This window comes from Contarinia nasturtii, unplaced genomic scaffold (assembly GCF_009176525.2).
Source record: "Contarinia nasturtii isolate CC-2019 unplaced genomic scaffold, AAFC_CNas_1.1 Cnas_scaffold_129, whole genome shotgun sequence".
Taxonomy (NCBI): domain Eukaryota; kingdom Metazoa; phylum Arthropoda; class Insecta; order Diptera; family Cecidomyiidae; genus Contarinia; species Contarinia nasturtii.
The window spans coordinates 2,610,113-2,623,282 of NW_022197486.1; the positions used below are offsets into that span (position 1 = coordinate 2,610,113).

Sequence of the window (13,170 nt, forward strand, 5' to 3'; positions counted from 1 at the left end):
TGCATAATTTTCTATGAATTTCATTGCTTTGTCATTCATCACTCAAAACACACAAATTTCATGAATTTCTCTAATTAATTTTATTTCCTTTTCTATCTGTTTTAGATGCCATTTTGTGTATGACCAAATGACCAACTGCCTGCTGCTGATTTAAGAGAAATTTCTTTTTGCTTTGCACGATTTCCATTTTTATTCTCAATATGTTTTTATTTTTATTTTGAGCGATTCGTTTGCGCCACCGTTTTATAAAAATGCTCTTAATCAACATCGTACATTTTATGGTTTAATAGACAAGTAAAAACGACTGCATGCGAAGATGGCGATAAAATCAAAATAATTAGACGACCCACGAGCACAGATGAATTTCACAAAAGGACGGATTTTTCATGTGCTTCGGTTTTTTTGCTTCGTCGTCAAATTTCGAAATTAAACTTACTAAATCCGGGCGGATAGTTCGAACGAGTGCAAGCAACTTGGAGTATGAGTAAAATGGAGAATGAAGACGAGAAAAAATTTAAAGAAAAAGCGTTTCTGTTTTTTTCCAATGGACGTTAGAGTAAAAAATGACAAGAAACATAAAAGGAATTCAATTATAGGGCGAAAAACTTTAGCTTTATCAAACTTTTTTTTTTTTCCGCGCTGAAATGTTGTTTATGGTTTACGTATGGAGCAGGTTTTGCGTATTCTTTTATGCTCGCGATTCAACTTAATTCACAGGGCTGTCCACATATAATGAAGCCGATGAAAGAAAAGATATAGAAATAATATAAGGAATGGGTGATTTCGAGCTACCATCAAGTATATAGCGTATTCTATGTGCGCGCCAGTATATAATTAAAACGTTTAAGTAAATTCTGACTTTGAACTTCCTCTAGCCACACGACAAATATGAAAACGACGACGACGACGACGACGACGACGATGAAAATGAAAAAACCGACGAAACAGCCCTTTTTTACTTCACTCATTTTGGTAACCACTAAAACACAGTTCGTTCCATTACATGAGTTCGCCCACTTCATAAATTTGATGTATGAGATATGTGTCTATACAGCGTAACCATAATCAAGCCATCATGAGAAGTGAGTGAGACTTAAAATTGAAGCCGTGTGCCACAATTTGCCCGAACTTTTTTTGTTGTGTTTTTCCTTCTCTTTTCACCCGGTTTTATGTTATTTTTTTCCCTCTTCCTTCGCCACCGTTTTCTTTCGTCTCAACGCAATTGTATAAATCAAGATGATTCGATGGCGGTTTTTCAAAGTCGTCTCTTTAAGAGTAAAAACGAAAGAAGTTGAAGTTTTTCGTTTGCGATATCTGTCTATATTGTTTTCATATACCTATTTTCGTTCGATCCATTAATAATCAAAGAAAGCCGCAAGGTGAAAGTGAGATGTTTTCATTCGAAGAAAAGAGATTTCCTCTTTCTGAGAGAAAAGAAGACATTAATGGAAAGTGTATCGATTCACTATAGACATAGAAGAGACCACAACACAAATTCCTGGTATAATTGTGGCTGTCAAACGAAATTCCACAATTTCTTCAATCGGCTTCTATCACTTCACAACTAATAGCTCTAAAAATATTTTTTGTAAACGTAAACTTAAGCTCAACTTTTATTTCAGAAGCTATAATCGTGTTAGGTTTTCTCCCCTTCAAGGAAAACCAATTTTTTCTCACACTTTCATGATAAGTCTTTCGTTTTATATTTATTTCTGAAATCATCACAGAGAATTTGTAGAAGTACAAAACACTTCTTAACACTGTGACGCAATACTGCTAAACATGTTTTGATATTAATTTTTTGTGACGCGTTCGTATACAAAATGTTAAGATTGCATTTTCGGTGGTTTTAAAATGCCACAAAATATTAAAATTTTAAAAAATGGATTCTTAATTTAGTACTGCAAGCGCTACAGAGCCACTTCTTAAAAGTCATTTTGTCCTGATTTCTTCAACGTCTATATATGTAGAGTGACGCAATATACATATGGTATTGCGTCACTTGGGGAACTGCCGTACCCCGCGATTCTTTTTTTATACTTTGACAAGCAAACATTTCAATAGTACTGTAGGACACACACATGCAACAACAACAAAAAAAAAATAAACAAACCCACATCAATACGGTCCAGTCAACCGACGCACGGGAATTAATGTCAAACAAAACGGATGCCACTTACTTGATTGAAATCGATTTTCAATTTGTATAATCATTTTCACTGAAGCATATACATCAAATATCATTTGCCTGTCTTTAACTCTATTTCTATTTACCAAATTCGATTCGATAGAATGATGGCCCGTCAAATATATTTTAACCTATTCAAAATTGTGTTGGCTTCAATTCTATTGAATATCTACGCGTAAAAAAAAAATTATATTAAAGAATATTGAAAATGGAATCCGTACTTCATCCATTGACACACTTTGAAATCGGTGAATATTGAATTGATTTTATTTAAAATTCACCACACGATCTGCACATACAAAAGCATCCTCTAGGAAGGAAAGACCTTCGCTATGATTATGATGTTTATTGTGAAAAATCGCGGATGTATGCAACAACAGCCAGACATCATCAATCTCAATTCAGTCAAATTTTCTTGGATTTATGCGCGGAAAATCCCCAGGGGTTAGACACATGACACTGGAATTCAACGATAATAAAATATTCATCATTTTTTGACAAAATTTATCCAGATTGACATGTTTTATGTTCCATATTCAATATTCTATGTTTAATTTGAATGGGAATCGTACTCGTATTTTTATATAATCTCGAGAATCGAAAGGAAATGTAAAATGTAAGTAAATAAAATTGATGTTCGAATGGATTTTCTTTCTAAGAAACTATTTGCTGCCTTCATTTCCAATTAAAGTAATTGTCGTTTGACGTCGATTATTACCGCATCATTATGTCTAATTCATTGCGAGAAAAAATTTGAATTTAAAAAAAGATGTTTCAGAAAAGACAAAAAAATACAATCGGATTCCGAAAATTCGAACGATTTTTTTTCAGACCATCAATTTTGTACAAAGTTGAACACATTTTTTGAATGAGATGATAATTCAAATTTCAATTCGATTTTCGGATTTTCACCTATATATAATGCCGATAAAAAGAAAACGTGTAGCATGATCACAACTCAAATTCTTGAAGTTTAACTGTGAATGTAGCGCCGTGAATAAATTTAGTAACGTCAACATTTATATGAGGAACAAAATGTTCCATTATGATTAATAGTTGAAGGATGTCATATGAATGAAACTGTCTGTCCATTGGACAATGTCGACAACGACTATGATGGTGAATACGAAAAATACGCATTAATGCAAAGCACAGGGGAAAAAATGGTATCTCTCTTGTATTTAAACATTGAATAAAAGCATGCCAACTTTTATTACAGCAAATCTGTTTTATTCTTGTCATTTAGCTGCTGATAAATGGATCTCAAATTCCATTTGACCGAATTCTCTGTGGGTATTTTGTTTGTCTACATATACCTGTGAAATAGTACAAAAAGCATCTTTTCGAAAAATCGAGAAAAATCTGTGTTTGGTTCTGTATAATAATACGTTTTGCATTTCAGTCACTACCGTTGAAGAAAACAACAGATTCTTCAAAAAAAAAAAAAATTATACACTGAAGATATGCAAAATCGTTCCAACATCCAACACCGACTTTTGATCACGATTCGACTATCATCTGTTTGTAACTTAAAACCAAAACCACACATTGTACATTTATTAATGGTGAAAATGAAATGAAAAAAAGAAAGCAACTGTTTTTAGTGAGAAAACCAGAGAAGAATCGAAGGCATAACGGAAGTTTCTGTAATACATTTTACACATTTTTGAACGAAATGCGGCCAAAAATGAAGAGTATCAAGAAGTAGTGTGTGTGTATGTATAACATTGAGAGAGTCTTCTATCATGCTGTTACGCCATTGCTTTTTACAATCATCTAAAATGGCAAACGAAGCTGTTAAATCACTTTGCCAACACGATTTTCAATCACATATAAATACACAGAGTAAATTTTCCACGCGGAAAAAGCGCAGTAAAATGTAGTAACAAACATCAATACAGGCATAAAAACGGCATGTAATGACACAAACGATGAAATAAGTAAAAGCAAAATTTTTGTTATTTTACAATGTGACAATGTCAATATTTAATATCCGCTGTGAAGACCGGGGCCTGTCGTTGAGATAAGACGACTGTGCTTATGGTAGTTTCTTTTGTTCCATCAAAAATAGCAAACAACTCCAAAAATAAAAATGTGCTCAAAGAAATGAGAGAGAGGGAGAGAGAGAGCCTATACAAGGTGGGCGAAATATGAAGAAGGTACAAGTAACAACACCATCAAGAAATGAATCATTTCACACGATGTATAAATCGCAATTTTAAGTAATACATGTTTGTTGGTAAACATTCTTTCGCGTGAAATGTTCCATACAAATAACCGAAAAAAAAAGATTTGAGCAGGCAGTATAAAAATGGGATAGTGAGAGTGAAAAAGAAATCCACATAAAAGGCAAAAGTGAAAAATTCAAATGTAACATAACAAAATTCCATTTTCATTGAAGAGCAGGAATTTGAAAAGAAAAAAATTGCGCGTGGTTTGTCTGGATCTTTATTGTGCACGAAGTTTTTCTTCTCTCTTTTTTTCTTGCTACTATGGAACTTTCTTTGATATCTACTTTGCTCCATGTGCTACTCTTCGCACTCTATACACTTCGTGGTATGGCACGTATATGACATGAGCGCAATTGTTTTTATTTCTTGAAAACACTTGCTCACTTTTGCAGACACTTTCTGTACTATGTACGTTGTTATTATTTTCCCTTTCGTTTCGTTAAACATCAAACATATTTTGCACATATTTTGTCTTTTTAGTCGTGAATATTCTTTTCTTCTTGTATACACATTTTTGGCTTCTTTGTGCGTATGTGAACATGTTTGTTTGATTTTAAAATGGCTTTGTTTTATTTTTTGTGTGTGTCTCTTTTTAGGTAACACTGTACGCAACATAATAAATTGTTGATTGTTTTAGTATGCTGTGGCCTTTATGGGAGGTATACAAAAAATAACCGACGCCAAAGGATGCCGTAAATGTGTGAATGAAAAAAATGTCATGAAAATCGGTGAAACATCCACATTATATATATGGTATGGGTGAAATCTTTTCTGTCTCTCAGTGTGTTTCTCGTTCTCTGTATTGCGATAATTCCAACCGAGAAAGTACCGCGAGAAGAATAACCCAATGAAAGAAACATTGTCGATGACACCAACCCGAAGCACATAGGTAACAAATTTATTTCATTCTTTATGACATGAATTATTTATAATATGCGAAATTTACATGCATATATATTTAAAAAAAAAGAGTAAACGCAAGAACTAACTACTACAAAGAAGAAAAACAAAACGCACAAAAGCTGCGATTGCGATAAATCTGTGCATAGACCGCATTGTGTTCTTTAGACTGTGCAAATCGAATCGAAAGAAAAGCTTTTTTTTCGATGGAATTTTCGCCATACCTTATACACTCTTTTGCGCGCGCTTAACAACGATACTGATAAAGTCAAGCACATTTTCAATGACTTCGAGCGATTGTATGTAGCTGTATCGTTATTATTGCTGCTTATCTACGATGGCATAAAATAAAATCAAGTGCGAACGCGTTTAACTCGATCTTTCTCACCGTTGTAATTGCGCGTGCAGAAAAAAAAACGAGATCGCATCTTCTGCATTTAGTTTGTTCGACACGTGTTCGCATAACAATCATTCGCATTTTTGTCTCTACTCACACCTGTTTTTCATTGCATGTGATTTATTGCATTATTTAGCCGAGAAGGATTGTCATTCAAGGATTTCGCACAATTTATTTTTTATTCCTACGCAATCTGAAATAAATCACACAATTTTTAGAGGGAGCTCAAACTTTATACAAAATGCAATTTCATCAAGCGCCAAAAACTCGTTGCAAAATTAAAGAGCGAACTTTAACTCTCTGCCTCTCTACAAAAAATGTGGTTTTTTTTTTCTTTTCAATAAAAATGAAGTAGACATTCATTGTATTTTCACATTTTATGTTCGGCTGCATTTTAATTTATTAAGTCCACTGTTTTATTCATGAGTTCATTTGCCTTTTCAACACATTTTTATTTACGTTTAAGACGATCAAATGAAAAAATGAGGTACCATTTTTTTTTGTTGCATCATTCAAAAACAACATAGTGACCAAAACTTTCTTATCAAAAAATGAAGTGCGCATTTCTTTTCTCTTTTTTTTGCAGCACATCCGAAGGGATTAGCGAAAATTATTTTTCATGTGCAAATAGTAAACAAGACGCTCTCGAAGAAAATTAATGAAAAAAGAGCAGCATTGGAGAGGAAAAAAAGTGATGGAAAAATAAACACCGAAGTTTTCAGCGATTGAAATTTCCATAAAAAATAATGAAAAAGAATAATGAAAACGAAAAACGGTAGACGTTGAAAATTCAACATTTAACAACAATGGTTTCTTTCGTCACAATCAAACTATACAAATGAAGAGTTTTAGCACAAAAGGAAGAGAGGGGAGGAGAGAAAGCGAAAAAAAAAAAATCGAAAAATGAGGCGAAGAAATAAAGAACAAAATAAAAAAAATGTGCATATATAACATTTAAGGAAAAAATTGTTAGCGGAGGAAAATGTTATGAAATATTGAAAATTATATAAGACAGAAAAATTGAAAAGAATTGGAGATCAGTACATTAAAATAAAATATTCAACGGTGACAATGATATGCTAAGCATTTTTTTTTTACGTTTTCATCCAGTGATTATGGAGTTATGTGTGCGCTTGGTACATAGCACTTTCGGGCAGATCGAGACAGAAATATGTGAGATTGAAGTTTTTTGTGACGTAGAGAGTTATTGCTGTCATTTGAAACAAATAGAACAATAGACAAACCTTTCTAAGCTCTCCATCTCACACTCACTTACTCTCACTCATCCTTCTCTGATATTATATTAAATCGCAGGTATCGTGGTCGAATAATTGCATCGATTATAAGTTAAGTCAGAGCATGAATATGTCACTCACGAAGAGCGCGCTCCTAGCTAAGAATGTGTTAGTGTGACTAACATTGTTTTATTAGTGTGTGATGTATACCAATACGAACTCAGGAGCGGCTCCTGACAAGTACACCACGTTCTTCTGAGGCGCTGCACTCGCTAAGCAGGCGCGTTCTTCACAAGTGCGATTTCATAATCTGAGTTAAGTTTCAAATCATCTGCAAAAAAATATAACCTTCACACATTTACACATCATCAATGTTGGAATTTAATTTCTTTTTGGTGTTGGATTTTTCATGGCATGAAAGTTCATATGAAGCTATCTTTATCCTCTTATAAGTAATTCAATCGAATTTAATTCAAAAGTTTATCTGTGTGTGACTCACACTCTGTGAGTGGGATTATCTATCTTAAAAAGGAAATGGCGATAAAATGATTGCATATATATATATTTCGATACCAAAGAATATGGTGTTGGCAAGATTAATGGACTCAAGACCTACGCAAAAATGGCACGAATGAAAGAAAAATCGAAAATTATTAATGTGTATAAAAATTGATAGGAACAGAGATAGCGGAAAATCCAACATCATCGGATGCAGACCGAAACATTCTCTGAAAAATTCCAAATGGCAAAATTCAAACGAAAAAAAAAAATCAGCGTAAAATGGACCAGGGTGAAATGACATTTTACTATTTTTAACATTCCGTTTATTCTGTTCAATATCTCTGAGCATGGGTCATTGTTAGCAGTGTGTGTGGGGTGTGGGCGCTGATCTAAGGAAGTAATAGAAAATTGTATCAACTAAATGGGACGTGACTTTAAACTTGGACGAATATCAAAATCACTTGAATATACATTTGGATCAATTCCAATTTTCCCAATCGTATCGTTTTATTGAAATTATGTGGCTTGATGTGTGTGTGTGTGTGTGTGTGAATATGTTGCTGTATTTGAAATTGCTTTTGATTAAATTGAGGAATGAGATTTTAAATGCCAGCCGGAAAACTGATAAAAGCATATAAATGGTGTGTAAAACCTGTGTGGGAGCCCCTGTGTCTATCTGAATTTTATGTCATAGAGATTTGCAACAGCATAACCCATCGACAAAAGTTTAAAGTAATTAGAAATCAATTATGTACTTTCCCTTTCCCGCAATTTAAATATTCACTTACCTCAATTGCTCCAATTGGGCTTGAAAATCGGCTTTAAAGAGATCTTTTGCTGTTTTTCGAACGGCTGCTTTTAATTCATGTTGAAAGCGTTTGGTCATCTGTTGGGTAAGCATACGCATTTGATCCTTTAACGATAGTTGATCATCAATTTCGATCGATAGAAAATCACTTGACTCATCATCATCTGCCGTATCATCGTCATTGAATGCATTCATTTTAATGGCATCGTTGGCTTTATTCGGTGAATAGGCATCATTACCATTTTGGTTATTCGCATTAAAGTCATCATTGTCATTTATTTGCTTTTTATGAGTTTTTACCGCTGCTGCAAAGCCAATATCTTGGTTGCCATCACCGTCGCGCAATATGCCATTTCCGTTGAAATTCGTTTTGCTGCTGCTTGTATGACTACTACTACTACTGATGCTGCCGCTGCTGATGCTGCCGCTGATGATTCGATTTGATGCACTAATTACAGTCGTTGTCAAACATCCGACTACAATTAAAGTTATACAGCAGATCATTTCTTTGGTATGGATTTTTGATGACAACATTTTTACTAAATTTCCGCTCAATTCGTACTACTCTCAAATGAAAATTCAATTATTGAGCTGAGTGTGTTGGTGTTAACTCTGTTCTTCTTGAAACAATTCTTCGGTTATTCTCAAACTAATTATTTAAATTTGTTCTCTATGTTTTTTAGCACTGGCGAGCGCTTGCATTAAAAACAGTTTAAATTCTTTAATTTAATTATGCTCAATATTTTCCTAGGCGTTTTGCAAAGGATATTCGTTTGTATTCGTTTTTATTGTCGGGGAAGTTTCTTTTTTTGTACGTTTCTTTGCTATGACAATATGCGAATTGAAAATTACACACTCACAATTAAATCGCTTATGATCGTGCGTTAACATAAAACGTTTGTAATTCAACACTACTATATACTAGCTAAATATCGTTTGAGCATACAATTGCGAATAAAAGGTAATTTCTTTATTTGGTCCACTTTTCAACATTGAGACCATTGATTAAATTTCTTTGGCCAGCGCAATAACATTTAACAACTACCCATGCAATTTGATCACAAACTCCATGTAATTTACTATTCAAACAAAAGAGCGTGTCATCGATGCTTAGTTGTTGGTGTTTTAGGTCTTTGTCGTTGCGATTGTTTGTCTTGTTCGAATGGACTTTTGCAAGAAGGTTTCACGTCTGTACAAATCCGATTATGTAATGTGCGCACATGTAATCGCGTAAACAAAACGAAATTACAGAAATAATATCAAGTGCTATGAAGATTGTAGAAGAGAGAATAATATGTGTAAGCTTCAACCGCGTTTTGCTTCAGAGATCTCTTTGGCTCTTCTCAGTTTCTTTTCGTTTCTTTCTTTTGAAATTGTATATTTTGTGTCTTTTATTCAATCTCTTCCTTGTTTTTTGTGTTTATTTATTCGGCAATATTCAGTTCACTACTGTTCACTTCTTGGCCAAATGAAAAAAAAAACAAAACGAAAACAAAAATAGAAACGAACGTGCAACAACGAAATTGCTCGTTATGAATGAAGTGAATAAAATTGATGAGTTTGATGATTGTTTGCTTTTATGGCCCGCAAAATGGTTATCAAAATACGAATTGTTTCTTTGCAATTTGTTTCATTCGCACGAAGCATGAACATTTACAATTCACCCAAATAGCATGGCAATACGAATTCAAAAAGCACACCAATACCGACGATATTTTCAACGTTTAAAAAAATGTCTATATCTTCACATTCACGCGATTTTCACCATAGAACACTCGTATACACTGTCATTGAGTATCGTTCTTTCTCACTCAAACACACTTACGATGAACAATCACGAGTTATTTTCTCACGTCCGTTCAATTGTTTAACCGTTTCAACGGACATAACAAGAGAGCAATACACACGTATTATTATCCGTCCTTTGGTTCAATTATTTTCTTGTTCGTTAGCCCCGTTCCCTGACTCGATTCGGTTTATTTATTTATATATTTATTTATTTATTTTTATGTTCAACTTTTTCGCTGTCCGTTTTATTTGCAACTTTTGTTGTTGTTGTTGTTGTTGTTGTTCTCGGTTTTCCTTCGTTGTATTATACACTTGTATTTTATTTGTTCTCGATTTTTTGTTGTTTTCTTCTTCCTGTGTTCTGTTTTTAGTTTTGCTCTTATTTAACAATTTTTTTTTCTTTTCTACAATACTCGACTCATTTCAATATGCACTACAACTCTGGCGCTTAAGAATCACCAACGCCGCACATGTCAATAAATATATACGAAACAATTCTATTCGATTTATGTGAAGAGAATTCATCGATTTGTGTTGTGTTGCGACAAAAAACATGCGAATTCGAACAATGAGTATGCTCAAAACGGAAATACATACACGAAATTGCCATACACAAATCAGAGAGAATGAACTTATAATAAACAATGTCAAAACATAGTTATCGAAATGAATAGGTGTACAGGACAGAAAACCATCGACCGGAGAAAATAAAAGTTTCGTTATATTTTGCTGAGATCGAAAAAAAAAACGGTTTAAATTCAGTTGATACACATTTGTCACAGACACTATTCTGTCAACTGCCAATAATTGCGAATTGTTTTGTGGCCGACATGGATCATTCACAAGACCACTTGATCACTGAATTGCGTTGATCTTTGACCAAATTGATTATATTCGTGTTTTTGATATGAATTTTTTCGATTGACAAGGTAAACTTCTTTTAATTTCTTCCGCTTATTTGGATTCAGTTCAAGTTTTTTTTTCTGTAATTATGATCAATTGAAAATATTCAGTTGAAGTTGAATTTCTCGCGTGTCACTTTGTTCACAAAATTATTTCTGTTATTTTTTTTCGGAAAACAAAATTAATTTTTATCGAAAATAAAAATGAACAAAATTCGTTCGATGACACAGATTGCAGGTTACGTTTCAAATTTACGTATCGTACGTTTCGCTTGATATAACGAACATTTGTGGATTGAATTGTATGGTATAAATGACATCCGTCACTGTTGGCAGATCATTCTAAACTAACTGAATTGTAACGACTGCATAAATATTTTATACAGACACTAGGCTCTCCGTATATTTGGTGGATTGAAGCCGTGAACAACAACAGAGTGAATGAGAAGCGGCAAATGAACGAAACATACACGCATCATACTCGCTGGAGTTTGGTGTATATATGGCCAAAAGAGACACATGCATGTATAGACGTACCGAAATATATATGGAGCAAAGGGAAACTGGTGTACGGCGAACAGCAGTGCTGAAGAATAGCACAACGACAACGAACGAGTGGATGAAATGAGTGAAAATCAACAGAAGTAACGCAACCGATGAGAAACGCAAACACCGATACTGACGACTCAAAACAGGATGACAACAACAGTAACAAACGCTGCGTCAGTAAAAGGAGAAGAAGTAAAAAAAGAAGAAGTAGAAATATTGAAAAACACACGAAACAAAGTTTAGAGTCGAAACGTGTGGCACTGTGAACTCAGTGCACGGAATTGGTCTACCATCGGTAGTTGTTGTTCGGTTGTGTTCTACATACGCATGTGCTTACATTGAATGAAGAAACGAATTGGCGATTCGGCACGGCGGAAGCACATTGAGTGTGGCACAAGCAAAAGGCAACAAGAGGGCATCAAAAGTAATCGAAATACGTTGTAACCGCATTGGCTACCGTCAAACTCAATCACTCACTATGTAATCGGCAATATTTATCGAATATGCGTAATCGCCTGCATTGCACAGGTCTTGTTGTCGTTGTAGCTCTGTCTTTCGCTATTATAACGAGGAAAACAACAATTGAACAACCAAATAACCACTTACCAAACGATAATATAAACGATGAAGAGGGGCACAATTGCACGCGGCATCACACAACAAATGTACATACATATGATGCATTGTGTGCACGCTGCTCCAGCTACATCCATTTTCGCTCATTTTGGCATTGCCTTCGATGCACACGTAACCGCAATACAACAAATAATGCATTTATTACCCATAAGATTTGTTTTATTTATAAATTTCTATATGGATGTTGGTGTTGTCGGTGTTGCTTGCTTGTTTTCTATTTTTTTTTGTGTGTGTCTCAAATGCTAGATGAAGTTGCGTGGGCCAACAAATGCTGATGGTGATTCAACCCTTTTGCATATTTCATCCAGTGTTGAAAATGTTGTTGCTGTGTTTTGGTAATTTGCACACGGTTTTCATAGATGAACTTAGCAAACAATCTCATTTGTTGCACAACAATTGGAATATTAGTGTACAATGTACATGGATAAGGTGCAAAGAGAACGAAGAAAGAAAGAAAGAGAACCGGCACAGGTTTTGTTTTTCACATATTTCCTCTTTGTAGTTGGGAATTGCCGTCGCTTTTGATTCCTTGCCACCAAACCACGTACCACGCACAATGCAAACAACTATTATAATGACAAACAACATAACAAATGTTGTACTTCAGTCCACTCTAGATCTCTTTCTCTCTCTCTCTCTCTCTCTCTCTCTCTCTCTCTCTCTCTTTCTCTCGCAAATTATTGAGCCAAACAAACATTCAAATACACTCCAGACTGGAGCATATTTCATCTCTCTTTCCTCATTTCGCTTTTCTCGATTGCCAAGTCTCAATTTGGTTGGGGCCGTTTTAAATTACTCATCGACAATGATTGAGCGACATCTGCACATTTTCAAGCATTCAGCACGATTTACAAACACACACACACACACACTACGTACCCAAAGCGAACGCATTTCTAAGCTCCGCACACGCCAGATTCACATGCTGTCATATACAACGCATTCGCATCCATATAAATATATATTTGACTAAGGTAAATCCAAATTCTATAGAAGCAATATTGAAGGTAAACAAAACGAACGAACAAAAAAAAA

General features: G+C 34.4%; 1 protein-coding gene across 1 annotated transcript in view; it reads right to left on the minus strand.

Annotated features, from left to right (window-relative positions):
* The window catches only part of LOC116347557 (protein scabrous-like), a 50,085-nt gene extending 38,771 nt beyond the window's left edge, over nt 1–11,314 (minus strand). The window contains exon 1 of the mRNA XM_031778197.1: nt 8,241–11,314. Coding sequence (XP_031634057.1) covers nt 8,241–8,794 — 554 coding nt within the window. The 5' untranslated portion in view covers nt 8,795–11,314. The remainder of the gene's footprint in view (nt 1–8,240) is intronic.
* Nucleotides 11,315–13,170: the final 1,856 nt, after the last annotated feature.